This window comes from Garra rufa, chromosome 3 (assembly GCF_049309525.1).
Source record: "Garra rufa chromosome 3, GarRuf1.0, whole genome shotgun sequence".
NCBI classification, from domain to species: domain Eukaryota; kingdom Metazoa; phylum Chordata; class Actinopteri; order Cypriniformes; family Cyprinidae; genus Garra; species Garra rufa.
Genome location: NC_133363.1, coordinates 37,901,188 through 37,921,589, shown reverse-complemented (window position 1 = coordinate 37,921,589; position 20,402 = coordinate 37,901,188). Strand labels below are relative to the sequence as shown.

The 20,402-nt window shown below is 35.6% G+C and overlaps 1 protein-coding gene across 1 annotated transcript in view; it reads right to left on the bottom strand.

Moving 5' to 3' along the window:
* Nucleotides 1–537: 537 nt before the first annotated feature.
* fto (FTO alpha-ketoglutarate dependent dioxygenase) overlaps nucleotides 538–20,402 on the bottom strand; it is a 226,293-nt gene continuing 206,428 nt past the window's right edge. The window contains exons 9-10 of the mRNA XM_073836064.1: nucleotides 3,758–3,898; nucleotides 538–1,982 (exon numbers count right to left, since the gene is read on the bottom strand). Coding sequence (XP_073692165.1) covers nucleotides 1,976–1,982; nucleotides 3,758–3,898 — 148 coding nt within the window. The 3' untranslated portion in view covers nucleotides 538–1,975. The remainder of the gene's footprint in view (nucleotides 1,983–3,757; nucleotides 3,899–20,402) is intronic.

The following is a 20,402-nucleotide window of genomic DNA, read 5'->3' as shown; positions in this document are numbered from 1 at the left end:
AGAACTGTTCAGAAATGGGGTCATTTTTATAAATTCAACTACTATTTTTTTTTTGTGGACTATATGAAAACATCTTTTATGTGAAATATCTTATTCAGGTCAGTATTGAAAAAAATAACATGTGCTTTGTATGATCCCTCTTATTTTGGTAAAATAATTAACATTTTGGAGATTCTGCAGGGTGTATGAAAAGTTTTGACCTCAACTGTATATAACATCAACAGGTAACACCTCTATTATTCCATATTAATTCAATTAGTCATTAATAAATTATATAATGCTTATAAGATACTTAGATTTTCATACTGATAAAATAACATTAATAGTACTTAGAACATTTATAACTACCTGAATGCACAATTAGATGATTATATAATTATAATTATAGCATTATATAATGTATTAATAATTCTCTAATAACTTTAAATGACAAATTGTATAAACCTTAACCCATTTATAGAAATCATTTCATACAAAAAAAAAAAAAAAAAAAAAAAAAAATAATGAATACCCATGTACTGATTGATAAACCAGCATTGTATTTTATTTCTATCATAACTAGTGCTTTGCACACACAACGCTTTCAGAAAAGCAGTGGGGCTTGTGGCACTCCGGAGAAAGAAAACAGAGAAGGAAAAAAAAACACAATGAAAGAAAGATTATATATAATTATATTTATATACCAACCTCACAGCATTTACTCAGCAAGAACACAATATTTGGCAACCAATGACAACTCTAAAACTTCAAAAGTATAAAACACATTTAAGCATCTTCATCGAATACTATAATATGGATCTTCTACATTAACACTGATGAAAAACTTAAAAATAAAAAGAAAGCTGCTGGACTTCAACAGTCTTCCCTTTTTCTTTCATCCTTCATTCGTTTAGAGGACATCAGAGTGCTTTTCTTTATCCTTCAATCGTTTAAAGATGTTCCGAGTGCATTCCTCCCGAAACTGGCAGCATTTCAGACATAGGCAGGCGTTATTGAAAGGTTAGGAGCCAATGAGCTGCGGAAATTATGCGACGCAAGGGGTGTAAGTTCTCATGGAGAGCTCAGGAAGAGCTGCCTATCGACACTACTCGGCTTGGGAAAGAAACATCTTATGTACACATACGCACACACATTCATATTCAGTCACACAGAAATAAAACCGTCTAAAAGATTACGTACACATGTGCCTCGTACATACATGCACCTATATAGACATACATCGTCCACAAAGTCAGTCTAAGAACTTTTACCTTACCTTCTCCCTACAAACAGTCAGACAGGCACACACACTTTCAAACACACTTAGGGCGAATTCAAACACACTAAGTCCCTAGACAATACGCCAGGTGAAAGGCAACGGCACGCATATGACACCCGTTAATGATGTCATACACCCCCACAATGTCATATTTTATTTTTACTGACTTTCCCCCTTAAAAGATGGCACGCAGACACACACACACACACACACACACACACACACACAGAGAAGAAGTGAACTGTGTATACTGTATACATCTATATAATGCCTGTCCAAAAAAAAAAGCGCTGCAGAGGATATATGGAGAACTGAACTAAAACATACATACATTTATGGATATATATATGCGCGTATATATATGGATAGGTATCATATGCTACTACTGATATGTGTCTATGCATGGTCATTGTAACACTACGGACTCTGTTAAAGTGATAGTAAACGATACTGATGGAAATAGGAAATAAAATGTCCCGTCCAGATGTCTCCCTGTATCCATCCTTATATCCGTCCATTCATCCGAGTGGATCTCAATGTGGTGTGTGTGACGGTGAATGTTGGTCTTCAGGCAAAGGTGGGTCAGAAAGGAGAAACTGAACAGGTGTGTGTTGTATTGTTTTTTGTCACCTGTGATCTCCATCCCAGCCTCTATCTCTCAACATCCACCTCATAACATTCTTTATCTCCATTTAATCTTCTTCCTGTACTAACACCTTACATCCTAGGAAGAAAGAAAACAACAGAATTAGGTCACATTTTGAGCATGTATGGCTTAACATTCCTTAAAGGCATAGTTCACCCAAAAATGAAAATTCTGTCATGAATTACTTACTCTCATGTCGTTCCAAACCTTTAAGTGCTTTGTTTATCTTTGGAAAACAAATTAAGATAATTTTGATGAAATTCGAGAGCTTTCTGACCCTGCACAGACAGCAACGAAACTAGTTTGCAAGCAAATTTTGATTTAGTTTTAGTCATAGCCTTTTGACTAAAATGCTATTAGTTTTAGTCATATTTTAGTCATTTGAATTGCTTAAGTTTTAGTCTAGGTTTAGTCGACTAAATATCAAAAGATTTTAGTCAACTAAGTCTACAGTAAATTTAGTCAGCTAAAATCTAATGGGTTTATTTACAGTGTAATACATTTATTAAGCATTTCTCTGAAACTCATTATATAGGTTAGATTTTAGAAAAGACACCAATTTACCTGCGGTGACACACAACATGCCTTTATATTAAAATTAAATAAAACTTCTTTTCAATGAAATACCAATTGTTTAGACTAATTATGCATTCTTTATAACAACTTGTTTACCACATTCTTCATTCTTTCAAGCAGACATATTTATTTCATTAAATAAATTTGGATTAATCTTTATTAGGACTACTAAAGTGATTCAGTCAAGAGCAGTGATTTTCTGTCTTTCTTTTGTTGCTTGATTAACACCGCTGGCTCAGACAACAGCAACTAAATTAGGCTGCTGTCCCTTTAAAACCGAATGCACGGAAGCAATATACTGACACACTTCCAATATTTTCTGTACTGTTTACGTTCACTTAAGACGCAATAGCCTACGTTTACATGAATCTTCGACAAAACGGACAATTCAACATCATTTTGTCTATTTCTCTGTTCATGCGACACGAAAGAGTACTATGTGAGACACACTTTTTGTGTGTATGCTCAGAAAACCAGACCAAATTGAGTTCTCTTTTGCGTCGTCAAATTTGTCCTTATGTCTGCTCTTCTCTTACTCCCAGATACTGACATTTATGAATGTTTTATGAGACTTGCAGCAAGTGTATGTTAGCTTATGTCCTGCCAGATAGTTCAATAGGCTATGAAACAGTTCATATGTACACATCTAACCTCCTAAACATGCAGCAGATTCTTCTGAATGAATCTCTTCCTTAATCGTCTTCCTATTTAATCTCTTTTTATTAATTGATGAAAATGTCAGATTTTCGTCATAGCTTTTATCATCCACAATGAGTTTTAGTTTGTTATTGTCTCATTTCAATCAGTGAATTCCATTTGTTAGCAAATATTATGACAAAAATTATTAGTTATTGAAATGAACACTGACGCATATGCCATGGTACTCACGTGAACATGCACTAAAGACTGACAAGTAAGAGTTATTTTGGTTTTCTTTGTGCACAAAAAGTATTCTCGTGGCTTCATAATATTTAGGTTGAACTACTGATGTCACATGGACTATTTTAATAGTGTTCTTACGACCTTTCTGGGCCTTGAACATTTCAGTTGCATTGCTGTCTATGCACGGTCAAAAAGCTCTAAAACTTCATCAAAAACATCTTAATTTGTGTTCCGAAGATGAACGAAGGTCTTATGGGTTTGAAACGACATGAGAGTGAGTAATTAATGACAGAATTTTCATTTTTGGGGAAATAGCCCTTTAAGGCCACTTTCAATAAATTTAATATTAATCCCTATCATAGGACATTCATAAAAACACAGTAACTGTAGTTCACCTCCAGAGAAGCGACTCAACACGGTTGATGATTTCGGAGATGTCAAAGGGGAGGGGCATGTCAGGATCTTCATTACTCCAAAAGGGTCGGTCGACAGGCGCTTCCTCAGGGGGCAAGGTCTGTGCCAGGCTTGACTGGCATCTATTGGGACAGAAAAGGAAACAGCAACTTTATAACTGCACAAAGTTTAAATCCGACAGACACAATATGTGACCCTGGACCACAAAACCAGTTATAATGGTCAATTTTTGAATTTGAGATTTATACATAAACTGAAAGCTGAATAAATAAGCTTTCCATTGATGTATGTTAGGCTAGGACTTTATTTGGCCAAAATACTATTTGAAAATCTGGAATTTGAGGGTGCAAAAAAAATTATTGAGAAAAATAAAAATATTGAGAAAATAGCCTTTATAGTTGTCCAAGTGAAGTTCTTACTAATGCATATTACTAATCAAAAATTAAGTTTTGATATATTTACAGTAGGAAATTTACAAAATATCTTCATGAAACAGGATCTTTACTCAATATCCTAATGATTACAAATATACCCTGCTACTTATGACTGGTTTTGTGCTCCAGGGTCACATATAAAGATTGTAAATGAATGAATGAGTGAACGAATAAATAATTGCTTATACTATTTTCAGGCTATCATACAAAAGTTAGGGTCAGTAAGAGTATTTTTCTTTATAAGAAATGAATGCGTATTCAGCAAAGACAAGTTAAGACAAATGAATGTTACAAAAATAAGACTCAAATAAATCCTGCTCTTTTAACTTTAATAAATGCATCACGGTTCTCACAAAAACATTAAGCAGAAAAATAGTATGCAACACTGATAATAAGAAATGTTTATTGAGCAGCAAATCAGCATATTAGAACAATTTTTGAACCATACAATAGAAAACAGTTAAAAAATACTGACTACCAATACCTACTAAAACTTTTGAACAGTAGTGTATTTACACGTAACATTTCTTTTCATTGTAAAACTGATGCGAAAACACCCCCAGGTTACTCCATGTGCTTTCCAAGGAGTGTGTGAATAGTTCATTCCACCCTAAACACACAAAGAAGTGTGTGTTTGTCTAGAGGCAGTCCACACACTCATTTCCTGATTTCTTTACGACACACAATAACCTGCCCTAATGACACTTTTATAAAGAAACGAAGGACTGCGTGTCTTTTGTTAGCGTGTGTGTTCAAGTGTGTGTGTGTGGTATGGCATCATCCCCTTGCTCTTCTTTTGAACGAAGCCTCGGGAATGCACTTCTGCAATCCAGAAAGTTTAAGCAGTGTAAATCACCTTGTCAACACACCTGGCCAGTGCTGATTAATATCTCAGTCATTTACACCTGGGCAGGTGAAGCCTGTGGCTTTAATTCCACAGTAACTTTGATGTTACAGCATTTCATTTTGTCAGCTAATTAATACACAGACAGAGGGGTTTTCACTAGAATATGACAAGATAGCTTCTCATAAATATGACAAAACAGGGTGTGTTAGTGAGAATGTACCGCATCTCTGGTTGTGTGCGTGTATGTGAGAGAGACAAAAGGAGAGACAGAGAAAGAGAGAGAGAGGCACAAAGGCACAGCTTGCTGTCATTATGAATCAAAAATGCTATAAAAGATGAGCATGAACTTTTAACTGCACATGAAGAGAAATCTAAGGATATGTATAACACTGGCTCAATAAAAGGGATTTTTATTATATATCATCAGTGGTTATTTCAGGGTAATGAATAGGGATACATAGCTGCAGCAATGTGATAGTAAACAATTCAAAAGTTTGGAGTCAGTACTTTTATTCAGCAAGAGGACATTAAATGCTGACACATTTCCACTATCCTCACAAAAGCAATCCTAGCCTACAGTAAATACTCATCATCCTCCACACGAAGACTGCAGCGGTGCCCACAGGAGGCCAGTGTTATGGATGAGTCTTTGCTGTCCAGTGGTCAGAGGACAGCCCCTCTCTGACACTATTTGTGGTTATATATTTTGTAAGGGCCACTTAATGGTGGAGTGGCTCTCCTGTTAAGTGCTGTCTCTCCAACTGTGCCGGCCACATGAGAGGCTGCATTACACGCAGAGGGTGGAATTAGCATATAGCGCTTCAATATATCATCCTCATACTGCATCAGGGCTTGACAATAACATCCGTTAACATGCGCTAAGTACCCTAATGTAGCACATCAGTTCATAAATAATATGAGAGCTCGTTCTATACGCACGCGCGTGTGTGTTTAAACTCTCTCATCATTTACTGGATTATTGGAAGAGACAGAGAAGAGGGAACTGAAGTAAATAGACTGTGGTGAAAGAGACCGCAAGCACATGAATGAATGCCAGCCATAAAGATCCACATAAACATACACACTTGGAGGGATGGTTTGCATAAAAGTGAACTTTTGGCATCATGTATACACTCTTATGTTGCTCCAAACCTGTGAACGACAGGTGGAACTCAAACAGAAATATTTAGCAGAATGTCCAAGCTGTTTACTAACAATGAACAATATTTTTACAGCATCAATTGACCTTAAAGGAGTAACTACTATCAGAACAAAAATTTACAGATAATGTACTCAACCCCCTTGTCTTTCTTTCTTCAGTCGTAAGGAAATTATGTTTTTTGAGGAAAATATTTCAGGATTTCTCTCCATATAATGGACTTCTATAATGCTACTTCCAAAATGCAGCTTCAAAGGGCTCTAAACGATCACAGCCGAGGAAAGAATGGTCTTAGCAAAACGATCGGTTATTTTCTAAAACAAATTACAATTTATATACGTTTTAACCTCAAATGCTCGTCTTGGTCTAGCTCTGTGTGTACTCTGTGTAGAGATTAAAAAGTACATAAATTGTAAATGTATTTTGGAAATAACCGATCGTTTCGCTAGATAAGACCCTTCTTCCTCGGCTGGGATCATTTACAGCCCTTTGAAGCTGCATTTAAACTGCATTTTGGAAGTTCAAACTCGGGGGCACCATAGAAGTCCATTATATGGAGAGAAATCCTGAAATGTTTTCTTCAAAAAAAATTTCTTTACGACTGAAGAAAGACATTTTCACTTTTACATGGAGTATCACGATAGGACGGTGTAGAGTTGACAGGAACACAGGAAGAGAGAGACAGAGAGAGGCAGGAATGGGATCGGGAAATGTCCTCAAACCGGGATTCGAACTCAGGTCGAACACTGCCCACTAGGCCTTTTTCTGAATCCCCAAAAAACCTAAACAGTCTCAATTATCAAGCCATTTTGATTTTCTGAGAACGTTGATGTACTGCCCCATATTAGCATATTTCTGCCCTCAGCCAGTAGTACGTGTCCATCATTTTCCCCGCGCTCGAGCAGCTGTAGCGACAATGTCTCGTAAGCAATACAGGTGTTTTGTAGCTGAATGTAAAAGTGAACATTAGAGTCTTTATTTTCTCCCAACATCAGAGCCACTGAGGATGCAGTGGATTAGTTTTATTTTTGATGGTAATTCGCCACTGAATCCACAAAAAAATGTGCTCATTATCGTTTAACGCTGCAAAAAATGCTTTTCTTACTTTTTTTTTGGTCTCGTTTCCAGCCAAAATATCAAAAAAATCTTAAATCAAGAAAGATTTTCTAGACGAGTAAAAAAAAATTTGTTTTCAGAAAAAAACAAGTCAAAATTAAGTGACTTATGCTTAGAACAAGCAAAATAATCTGCTAATGGGGTAAGCAAAAAAATCTTATTTCAAACAGAAAACAAGATTATTTTTCTTACCCCGTTGGCAGATTATTTTGCTTGTTTCAAGCAAAAACGCACTTAATTTAGATTTTTTTCTGAAAACTAGACAATCATTTTTACTCATCTAGAAAATCCTTCTTGATTTAAGGTTTTTTAGATATTTTGGGTGGAAACAAGACAAAAAATCTAAATAAGAAAAGCATTTTTTTGCAGTGAAAGAGACGGGTCAGAGCTGAACAAAGCTGTTTTTGACCAGGTAAAAAGGGTGTTGTTTTACTTGACCATTATGTCATTTTAACCAAAGTATGCTGCAGACATTTCATGAAGACTCCGATGTCCCTTTTGCGATAATATTTACAAAAAAAAAGTAATATAAATGTAAAATTTCAAGTTTTATAAATTCATTTCAATATACACTACTATATAAAAATGCAGCAGAAATTAATCTTAAAGTAGTTCATATGACTACATATATCTTATGCAATATATTACAAGTATTACAAAGTCATTTGACAGTATTGCATTGAGAAGAGACAAAAATGACAAAATATCGTACTTGACAACCAAGGTTACCATTCACTGGAAAACAACAGCTTGGACTTTCAAAAACATTTAGTTTTGTGTTCAATGGAAAATAAAGAAAGTCATAGACGTTTGGAAAGACAAGATGGCGAATCACTGACTACATGATTTTCCTTTTAATATGGTACAGCATTATTTGTGGTGAGAATTAACATAAATGTGACCCTGGACTACAAAACCAGTCATAAGGGTAATTTTTTTGAAATTGAGATTTATACATTATATAAAAGCTGAATAAATAAGCTTTCCATTTATGTATGGTTTGCTAGGACAACATTTGGCTGAGATCTGAGGGTGCAAAAAATCTAAATATTGAGAAAATTGCCTTTAAAGTTGTCCAAAGTTCTTTTTAGCAATGCATATTCTGATATATTTACAGTAGGAAATTTACAAAATATCTTCATGGAACATGATCTTTACTTGGCCAATCATTTTGACCCATATAATGTATTTTTGGCTAATGCTACAAATATACCCCTGCTACTTAAGACTGGTTTTGTGGTCCAGGGTCACAAAGGGATCAATCGCACAAGATGGAAATTCTATCATCATTTACTCACCCTCAAGTTGTTTAAGTTATTTCGTTATTCAGTTGAGCACAAAAGATGATTCTATCAAACAGCTGATGTTAGACACTAACTTCCATAGTATGGGCAAAAATCTTTGAAACAACACAAGAGTGAGTAAATGATGACAGAATTTTCATTTTTGGGTGAACTATACCTTTAAACAATCTCCCAAATTCAAACATTATTGACATTATACCACCGAATTACCTCCGAATCAAGAATGTGCATTACTGAATCATTTAGGTTCAAGAAATTCACTTAAACACATGCAGCGCTTCACTCTGTATCACATTTCCACACGCAGTCAGTGCTTAAGAGTAAAGACACAAAGTGTGTGTGGACTGTTGGAAGTATATTTGGAAGTGTATGCCAACCATCCATACAGATTAACCTCTGCGAGATGCAGTCTACCTCTCCCATCTGACCCGCGCTCAGGAGAGATCGACGTTACAATCACTCATTTCAATTTGCTCTGAAACCCTATAACCCTACAGCCAGGCCTGCTGGAATAGCGAGCTAATGTGGAGGGAAGGAGATCTATCACCTCTGTTCTTCTGGGGGGCGGCTCACATACTCCCACCCGACACATTCGGCGCACTTGAACTTCGACTCGGTCCGCGAACAATGCGACGCACACACGCACACCTGGCCTCCCAGCTGAAACTAACCACTTTAGCTAAAGTGAGTGTTAATTATGGACAGGCAAAGCAGTCAATAAAAGGTTAATGCAGGAGGCAGTGGATAAATTCCTTTAAGCATTGCATCACTAGGCCATCTCTGGGCGGCACGCAAGGCTCTCTCTGTGTCTGATCAATACATTTTACTGTAATGTTCTCCGCATCGATTTCCCTCGCTCTCTGAATCCTCCTCCGACTGAGATAAACTAGAAGAGAGGGGGAGTGAAAAGCAAGAACCAACTGATAAATGAAATGATTAAAACCTCTTTTCAGTTGGACTTTCCCTCTCTCTGACATATTGCTGTGGTTTATAGCACAGCGCTGGACTTCACCTCCGAGGTCGTACATTACCTGCCCCCCACTCTTAAAGGGAGTAAAATGCCCTTATTAGACAACATCAGAGCTTCTGCCCACCGCCATTACGCTGATAGATGTAGGGCTAAAATGCTGGGTACACAGACAGGAGACAATGCTAATTGCATTAGCCCACCAGGAGATCATTTACAACCATACAGCTACAAATGGGCCTGTTTGATTAGGACATTACGGTGATGTTAGCCTGTGTGTGCTTTCCTGTATCTGCACGCGATAAGCGCTATTTGTACAACAGCGTGTCTCTACGAAGTCTGCGGTTGGTATACGCCTGCTGTGAAATTCACAGATATTTGATGGGGTTACTCATACGGGGTGAATTTTTTTCGTTTTCATTTCACGCGCACAGGTGTTAAGGGTGTGTGTGTACTTTTTACGATTTTTGGCAGTGATCAGCCCTGTTCAGAGAATGCCATCAAACGAGTCATGCAAAAACAAGTGAGTCAATCATAAATCATAATTTGGCTCTAAGGCCCATGCAAGCAATCACATCTCCAATATAAAAGTACGAACAAGCACACTGATAACATCTTCAACAGATTCTTCAGTCTCATTTAAAACTACAAAAAGGGTTTGCCTGGTTATAAAACTTGTTTTCTGTTGTTTTTGTTTGAGATGAAGTAAAACAAACAGGTAAAGTTCAAACTGGGTAGTGAGCACCTAAGTTAAGTTTTAGGAACAATAACAATTCAGTTTCATCAAAACAAAACAAAACAAAACAAAACAAAACAAAACAAAACAAAACAAAACAAAACAAAACAAAACAAAACAAAACCAAACCAAACCAAACCAAACCAAACCAAACCAAACCAAACCAAACAAAACAAAACAAATAAAATAAAATAAAATTAACCCTGGAGCACAAAACCAGTCTTAAGTAGCACGGGTATATTTGTAGCAATAGCCAAAAATACAATGTATGGATTTTTCTTTTATGCCAAAAATCATTAGGATATTAGGTAAAGATCATGTTCCATGAAGATGCTTTGTAAATTTCCTACCATATATATGAAAACTTATTTTTTGATTAGTAGTATGCATTGCTAGGAAATTCATTTAGCGATTAGGCAATTTTCTCAATATTTTGATTTTTTTTTTTTTTTGCACCCTCAGATTCCGGATTTTTAAATAATTTTATTTCAGCCAAATATTGTCCTCTCCTAACAAACCAATCAAAATATTCAGCTTTCAGATAAAAAAAAAAAAAGACACTTATGACTGTTTTTGTGGTCCTGGGTCACATACACTGCCGCTCAAAAGATTTTTACTGCTTTTTAAATGTTTTTTTCTGCTCATAAAGGCTACATTACTTGATTAAAAATACAGAAAAAACTGTAATATTGTGAAATGTTAATGCAATTTAAAATAGTGGTTTTCTATTTTAATATACTTTAAAATACAATTTGTTCCTGTGATGAAAAACTGAATTTTCAGCATCATTACTCCAGTATTTAGTGTGACATGATCCTTCAGAAATTATTCCAATATGCTGATTTATTATCAATGTTGGAAACAGTTGTGCTGCTTAATTTTTATTTATTTATTTTTTTATACCTGTGATACTTTTTCAGGATTCTTTGATAAATATAATGTTAAAAAGAACAGCATTTATTTAAAACAGAAAACTTTTGTAACAATTAACACGTTCAAAGTTGAGGGTCAGTAAATTATTATTTTTTTTCTCTCTTTGAAAGAAAATAATACTTTTATTATTTTTATTAATAAAAGTTATAGTAAAGACTTAAATTGTTAGAAAAGTTTTTTTTTTTTTTAAATAAACAAATGTTGCTCTTTTTTTGATTCAAAGGATCCTGAAAAAAGTATCACAGGTCCCAAAAAAATATTAGGCAGCACAACTGTTTCCATCATTCATAATAAAAGTAATAAATCAGTACATTAGAATGATTTCTGAAGGATCATGTGACACTGAAGACTGGAGTAATGGCTGATGAAAATTCAGCTTTGCCTTAGAAATAAATTATATTTTAAAGTATATTTTGAATTGCAATAATATTTCATAATATTACTTTTTTTGAGCATAAGACTTTTTTTTAACTGTATATAATTTCAAAATTATATAACTCTGGAAAAATACATTTAAAATATTAGTAAACGTGTGTAAGTGTGTATGCGGGTGGGTAAGTATGTGGGTGAATAAGTGGTGTGTGATTCTTTTAAAAACCCCAGGCTAATAAAACTAGCATTTGATCTACCATTTCCCCTAATTAATGGCTGTAAAAAACAGACCAAAGTAGTTCCCCTCTTTTTCTTTCTTTTGCCACGTGTGTAAGTGGGTTAGGAGACAATGAGCATTGCTATATTTGGGTGGCAACGAGTCCACCAGAAGCAGGAGGTCTTTAGCATCTGCACGCTAACAGTTCAGAGCAGACCACATGAAACAAGCTCTCCCAAGCTCTGCTACAGGACACACAGACACCGCAAAAGAAAACGGGGACAGACCCCGCCAGCACACCTTTACTCAGACGGCCTCGTTTGATGTGGTGAGAGTGGGTGTCTGGGTCCTAACCCAACCAGATGACATGAAAAACACACACACACAGCGGTTGCCTCTAAACGGTTCTCATAATTGGGGTAATAAAAAAGGGGCTGAAGTCTTAAGCTGATTGCAGAGGAGGCCACTGCTGTCTCTGAACTCTCAAAACCAGGTGGACGTCTATTAGCCTGTTAACACCGTAACAAATTATCCCACACGCCCCTCCGATCGCCCCCCTCAGGCCTCATGAAAGAACACAGCCAGATGTCAACACCAGCACCGGTTTACAGCACACATGACACGCCGGTACACACGGAGACAGGTTGTAATAAGAAGAAGTGTGTGAAGAGGGCAACAGTCAAGCCTGAAGTCGTTTGTCTGTCAGTCAACTCTGTTAAATGACACTTGAATGAAGCTGCATGGGTCTCAGTGTCCTTTTGGATGCTGTCCCACCTGGACTCTAGTCCCTCTGGGTGTCATCAAGGTAAAAACAAATAGCGTTGCAGTAACATGTGCCCTGACATGTTCAACCACTCCATTTTGTCACCTACTGAGGTGACAGCCTGCCACATACAACACTCTGATATTCTGGGCCAAAACTAATTAGTGGGTTTTAAAAAGACACTAGGGTTTTTTTTCACTCTGATGGTGTTTATTTACATGTCTGAATGAAATATGGAGCGAGTGGGAGAAAGAGAAGGCTATATATGCGTATGTGTGTGTGTGTGTGTGTGTGTGTGTGAGAGAGAGAGAGAGAGAGAGAGAGAGAGAGAGAGAGAGAGAGAGAGAGAGAGAAAATGCCTGAGGGAGAGGAGGTTATGAGGTTCTGAATGTTTGCAGTTTTTCACAGGGGAGTGTTTGAGGGCCAATAAATCTCGGAGTGATCAGGAAGTGGATAACAGCGAGGTTGGGAACACTAACACTGCGTTTAACATGTTAAATGTCTGCCACATGAAAACTGACAAAGCACCAGTAAAACGATCAGTCTCATGGATACATAAAAGAGCATACACCTGTATGCGTACAGTACGTGTCCTGTGTGCTCAACGTGACATACACAAGCCCTGTGGGCATCACAGAGTGGAAAGAAATGAGACAAAAAGGCCTGTTGTGACAGATATACTGCAAATTCGGTGCAGTCACATGACCTGCCTCCACTGGACATCTATAAAGCCCACATGATCAAAATAGTCTGCTAATTATAGATAAGTCAGAGAAAGAAAGAGAAAGCATAGCATTTAAATCGTTAAATACATCAATATACAAAATACGTACAAAATCAAAACTATTCCTTCTCAGTACTAATTGATCTTAAGGTAATATTTATGGAAGCCCATTTCTGCCGCATAAGAAAAAAAAATCATGCTTTAAGTCGAAATTATGACATACTTGTCATAATTACGAGATAAATAAAATCTAAATTATGAATTGAAAAGTCATAATTATATTTAAAAGTCGTAATTACGAGATAAAAAGCCACAATTCTGACTTAGTCAAAATTATGAGATAAAAAGTCAAAATTATAACTTTAAAAGTCTGAAATTATGACTTTAGTCATAATTATGAGATAAAAAGCAAAAAATATGACTTTAAAAGTATGAAATTGACATACTTAAGTCATAATTACAAGATTAAAGTAGAAATTACGAGATATTATGACAAGTCGAAATTACGAGATAAAAAGTGAAATTTAAGATTTAAAGTTGAAATTATGAGATAAAGTCAACATTATGGCTTATAAAGTCGAAATTACGACTTAAAAAGTCAAAATCATGACTTTTAAAGTCTGAAATTATGACTTAAGTCATAATTATGAGATAAAAAGTCAAAATTAGGAATTTAAAAGTCATAATTATGAAATAAAAATCCAAAATTGACTTTAAAAGTCTGAAATTGACATACTTAAAGGGATAGTTCACCCAAAAATGAAAATTTGATGTTAATCTGTTTACCCCCAGGGCATCCAAGATGTAGGTGACTTTGTTGACGTGACTGATGCCAAACTCGTGCTCATGACAGATGGACCTGGCTGTGTATCAAAGGTAAAAAAATGATATAAATACTGTTCAGTTTCTCGCAAAAAACGATCGTTTCGTGTCTTAAGACATCAATGTATCATCACGAGCCGCAGGGTGTAATTTGGATTTGTCTGTGCATGTTTTTGTTTACTTTTAAAGGTTTGGTGCCCATCGACGTCCATGATAAGGCTGGCAGACTGCACCGGTTTTCGTTAAAAATCTTTGTTTGTGTTTTTCTGAGGAAACAAAGTCACCAACATCTTGGATGCCTTGGGGGTAAGCAGATAAACATCAAATTTTCATTTTTGGGTGAACTATCCCTTTAAGTCATAATATCTCGTAATTCCTACTTTCATCTTGTAATTGTGACTTAAGTCGAAATTATGATAAAAAGTCAAATGTATGACTTAAAAAGTCGAAATTATGACTTAAAAGGTCGAAATTATGACTAAAAGTCTGAAATTATGAGATAAAAAGTAAAAATTATGACTTTAAAAGTCTGAAATTGACATACTTAAGTCATAATTATGAGATAAAAGTCGAAATGACGAGATATGGCAAGTCGAAATTATGAGATAAAAAGTCTAATTTACGACTTAAAAACTCTAAATTATGAGATAGTCAACATTATGACTTATAAAGTTGAAATTATGACTTAAAAAGTCGAAATTATGACTTTGAATGTCTGAAATTATGAGATAAAAAGTCAAAATTATTACTTTAAAAGTCTGAAATTGAGATACTTAAGTCATAATTATGAAATAAAAAGTCGAAATTAAGATTTAAAAAGTACAAATTCTGACTTCTTAAATTTAAATTATGAGATAAAAAGTCAAAATTATAACTTTAAAAATCTAAAATTTACATACATAATTACATGATAAAGTCGAAATGATGAGATAAAAATTATATAAAAATCCAAATTATGACTTAAAGTTGAAAAGTATGACGTGCTGACTCGCTATCAATTTTATTTTTTTTAGAAATTTTAAACTCATAACTATGACACAATTTTAAGCTGTATAAATTTACCTAAAATCTAAAATTTACATACATAATTACGTGATAAAGTCGAAATGATGAGATAAAAAGTGGAAATTATGACCTGCTGACTCGCTATCGACTGTCTTAATAACTATGACTTAAGCCAGCCATAATTTTGACTTTTTATCTTGTAATTTCAACTTTTTATCTCATAATTACGACATTTAAAATCATAATTTCGACTTTTTATCTCATAATTATGACACTTAAAGTCATAATTTCAATTGAGTAAGTCATAATTTCAACATTATACTAATATATTTTCACAATTTTAAGCTGTATAAATTAACCTTATAATACACCACTGTTCAAAACTTTGATTTCAGTATTTTTTTTATCAAAAGTGACAGAAAAGACATTTATAATGTTACGAAAGATTTCTATTTTAAACAAAATTATATCAAAAATTCATCAAAGAATCCTTTAAAACCGGGGTCGTCAACTGGCGGACCGTGAAAGCTTTTGACATATTTAAATAAAAAAAAAAAAAGCCAAACGCTAATTTCTAATAAATAAATTTATATCAGGCACACCAGGGTCAGCATTTGGGTGCAATCTTCCGTGCAGTCATGAGAGCAGAGATTGGCGCATTGCGTACAGACAGATGTAGCTTTCACTGTTATTCAACTGCGCAATATGTTAAAGTGAAAGTAAAAACAGCGCTTTCAGTATCTGACGTGCACATTCTCTCAGAGACAATGATAGATGAATATACTCAATATGCTGATATTAATTTACTTCCCTAATATTTCTCTTGTGCACTGAACACAGTGGGGAAAAAATAAAAAGATTGTATTTTGTGTAGGCTAAGGGTTGTTTTTGAAAGTCTGTGTTTAAAATAATTAATTTTCATTGATGACTGCAGTATTATTAGGGGTTAAGAAAGTCTTAATTATGATTTCAGGTTGTCTTAAATGTGGGGACTAAAAGGCAAGAATTGCGATGAAACTTTATAAGGCTATCCATTGAATAAATATGAGCGCTGCACATTTCAAAGTCAGCTGCAGCGCTGCTTTGTGTACCATTCTGACAGCGCCTCCTGCTGGAAGAGAATGATCTGACATTTTTAATCAGCTCGTATCAATCTTCTGTTATCAAAAAGACCAATGTGAAAATCAGTCCTAGTTTTAGGCAGCAAACACGTAGAGTTGTAAATGTGAACTGATGGATCGACAAGATCATGTGTTATACAAATTTAAACAATTAAGGCAGTAAAATATGTATATGTTAATTAATATAATACTTGATTTACAATAATTGGTTAAAATAATATACGAATTGATACTTTTGACTCTTGAAGGCTGGAATGTTAAGTTTATAATTTAAGAAATCTTTTTTGTTTTGTGAAATCCGCATCTGAATTGTAAATCATGCTTTTTACATTCATTTTAATTATTTATTTATTTATTTATTTTTTGTTCAGGTCTTTAAAAAGGTATTTAAATGTCTAGAATTTAAGCTAAAATACATTGCAGAAACTCAGGTCTCGCAAAAAACATAAATAGTTTTTTATATATAATTGTCCGGACCTCGGCTGGTGAGCAGGGTTCATTACTGGACCTCGAGCTGATTTAGTTTAAAGACCCCTGCTTTAAAAAGTGTCAAAATCTGTTTTCAACGTTGATATATGTTTCTTGAGCACCAAATCTACAGTCGTGGCCAAAAGTTTTGAGAATGACACAAATATTAGTTTTCACAAAGTTTGCTGCTAAACTGCTTTTAGATCTTTGTTTCAGTTGTTTCTGTGATGTACTGAAATATAATTACAAGCACTTCATACGTTTCAAAGGCTTTTATCGACAATTACATGACATTTATGCAAAGAGTCAGTATTTGCAGTGTTGGCCCTTCTTTTTCAGGACCTCTGCAATTCGACTGGGCATGCTCTCAATCAACTTCTGGGCCAAATCCTGACTGATAGCAACCCATTCTTTCATAATCACTTCTTGGGGTTTGTCAGAATTAGTTGGTTTTTGTTTGTCCACCCGCCTCTTGAGGATTGACCACAAGTTCTCAATGGGATTAAGATCTGGGGAGTTTCCAGGCCATGGACCCAACATTTCAACGTTTTGGTCCCCAAGCCACTTAGTTATCACTTTTGCCTTATGGCACGGTGCTTCATCGTGCTGGAAAATGCATTGTTCTTCACCAAACTGTTGTTGGATTGTTGGAAGAAGTTGCTGTTGGAAAGTGTTTTGGTACCATTCTTTATTCATGGATGTGTTTTTGGGCAAAATTGTGAGTGAGCCCACTCCCTTGGATGAGAACCAACCCCACACATGAATGGTCTCAGGATGCTTTACTGTTGGCATGACACAGGACTGATGGTAGCGCTCACCTTTTCTTCTCCGGACAAGCCTTTTTCCAGATGGCCCAAACAATCGGAAAGAGGCTTCATCTGAGAATATGACTTTGCCCCAGTCCTCAGCAGTCCATTCGCCATACTTTTTGCAGATGATCAATTTGTCCCTGATGTTTTTTTTTTGGAGAGAAGTGGCTTCTTTGCTGCCCTTCTTGACACCAGGCCATCTTCCAAAAGTCTTGGCCTCACTGTGCGTGCAGATGCGCTCACACCTGCCTGCTGCCATTCCTGAGCAAGCTCTGCACTGGTGGCTCTCCGATCCCGCAGCTGAATCCTCTTTAGGAGACGATCCTGGCACTTGTTGGACTTTCTTGGACACCCTGAAGCCTTCTTAACAAGAATTGAACCTCTTTCCTTGAAGTTCTTGATGATCTTATAAATTGTTGATTTAGGTGCAATCTTAGTATATGCAAACTGCTATTATAAAAACTTAAGCAGCAACTTTTCCAATTTCCAATATTTATGTAATTCTCAAAACTTTTGGCCACGACTGTACATATTAGAATGATTTCTGAAGGATCATATGACACTTCTATTACAAGAATAAATTAATTTTAAGATTACGATATTAAAACATTTTATTTTATTTAAACATTATTGTTACTTTAATTTGTAATGGTACTTTTGAATTTCTGATTAAATATATGCAGCCTTGGTAAGCCTGAGAGACCTAAAAAAAATCTTACCAACCCTAAACTTCTGAAAGGCAATGTATTATGAATGAAAATGAATTAACTTTGAACAATAGCATAATTATGAATTAACATTAATTGAAATGAATAAATGCTGTGTAAAAAGTGCTTATTGTTAGTTCATGATACCCAATGCATTAGAAAACCTTGTACTGAAATGAGAGCACACAAAATAACTAAACAGAAGAACAATGGTGAAAAGCATTCTCATAATGAGTTTGAATAACATAGGCTCATGCATACACAAACACACACACACACACACACACACACACACACACACACACACACACACACACACACACACACACACACACACACACACACAAAAAACACCAAATCAAACGGGCAAATACAATAACAACAGATGACGTGATGGTGATTAGATGATTACAGTGGAGGCAGAAGTGGAAAAAAAAGACTAATTTTGGGTGGTGACACTAGCCCTGTATCATTAGTCTATTCAAACAGCATGAATGAATTCATGTCATCTCATTAGGAACAAACACAGTCATGTTCTAACACACATGCCGCTGTTTGCCAACATATCCTGGACACGTACCACTAATATTTCGCTTCCGTAAACTCAGAGGACAGGACAGGTTGGTCTCAATTACTAAGAAATAGTTGCACTGACAGAGCCGCAGGTGCTAACTGTCATGTTCTCAGCTAATAAGTACGTGTGAAATAGGACAAACTACCTGCTAGAGTAATTTAAGAGTACTGGGTGCGAAGCTAACAAAGTTACAAAGTGACAGATCATAGAAAAGGAATTCAGTCAAATATGAGCAGCATGCATGCAGTGAATGATCTACATGTAATTAGACTGAAACTAAAAAATCAAAAGAACAAATTAAAGAGAACATCCACTAGGTGTTTGAATCACCTGCTCCTCCTGCTGTGTGAATAGCGTTTTTGCAGCCTATTAAGTAAATAGTGTAATTAAAACAGTGTGGCATTTAAAAGCCTGTGAACTGCCAACAATTTGTTTAAGGGAGCGGTCAGGCCGAGCAGGCCCCTGGGGCAGTGCAATGAGCAGGTAGCAGAATCATAGACATGGGTAATGGGTGGAGGATGTGTGTTTACACAGTGAGTGAGTGTTAGAGAAAGAAAAAGGGGGGGAAATTAAGAGAGCAAATTGAATAACTTATGTGTGTTCGTTTAAAAGGATGTGCGCTAGATGTAAGATGGAGGCGATGTGTAATAATGTGTGTTAACGGTAATGAAGCACCGTACTTAAAGTGATAGGTAAACACACGCTTGACAGAATCAAACAGGTTATCTTTGTTGTGAATAGAATGGATATTTCCCATCCACTGATATTAGGAAAGCAATTTGCTGTGTAATGTACCCAACCCTTTGTCTACACCGTCTGAGCTTTACTAGCGTCAACACGCAAACAAAAAGTCACAATGAGGGTTTACAGAAGCCTTTGTGTTTTTGCAGTGGCCTCATACCTTAAGGACTAACTTAGGCATTGAGACTAAAGAGCTCATGAACAATTGAACTGGAGAAGGTTCTTAAAGAGGACAATGGGAATGTTCCAATTCAAACAGAACTTTCTATAGAGCACAATAGCAGGATAAACATGTGAGATTTGTCTCAGTTTCCAGTAAAACTCATGTAATGCAATACAGCAGCAGCAGCGAATCAGGACAAACACAAAGAAAATAGCTATCAAACTCATGTTCGAAATTATTTATCTTTTGGTCCGCTTGTATAAGGTTAATCATAATTGGTTTTTAAATGACCATTTTCACCTACTCGGATCCTTAAATGTTACACTTTCTGCTGCTTTACCTTCAAAAAGTTATATTTGAAAGGATTAATTCAATTTCAGAAAAAAAAAATTGATAATTTACTTACCCCCATGTTATCCAAGATGGTCATGTCTTACTTTCTTCAGTCGAAAAGAAATTACGTTTTTTGAGGAAAACATTCCAGAATTTTTCTCCATATATGGGGATCAACAGGTTAAAGGTCCAAACTGCAGTTTCAGTGCAGCTTCAAAGGGCTCTACACAAATCCAGCTAAGGGATAAGGGTCTTATTTAGTGAAACGATAATAATTTTCTAAAAAATAAAAATAAAAATGTATATACTTT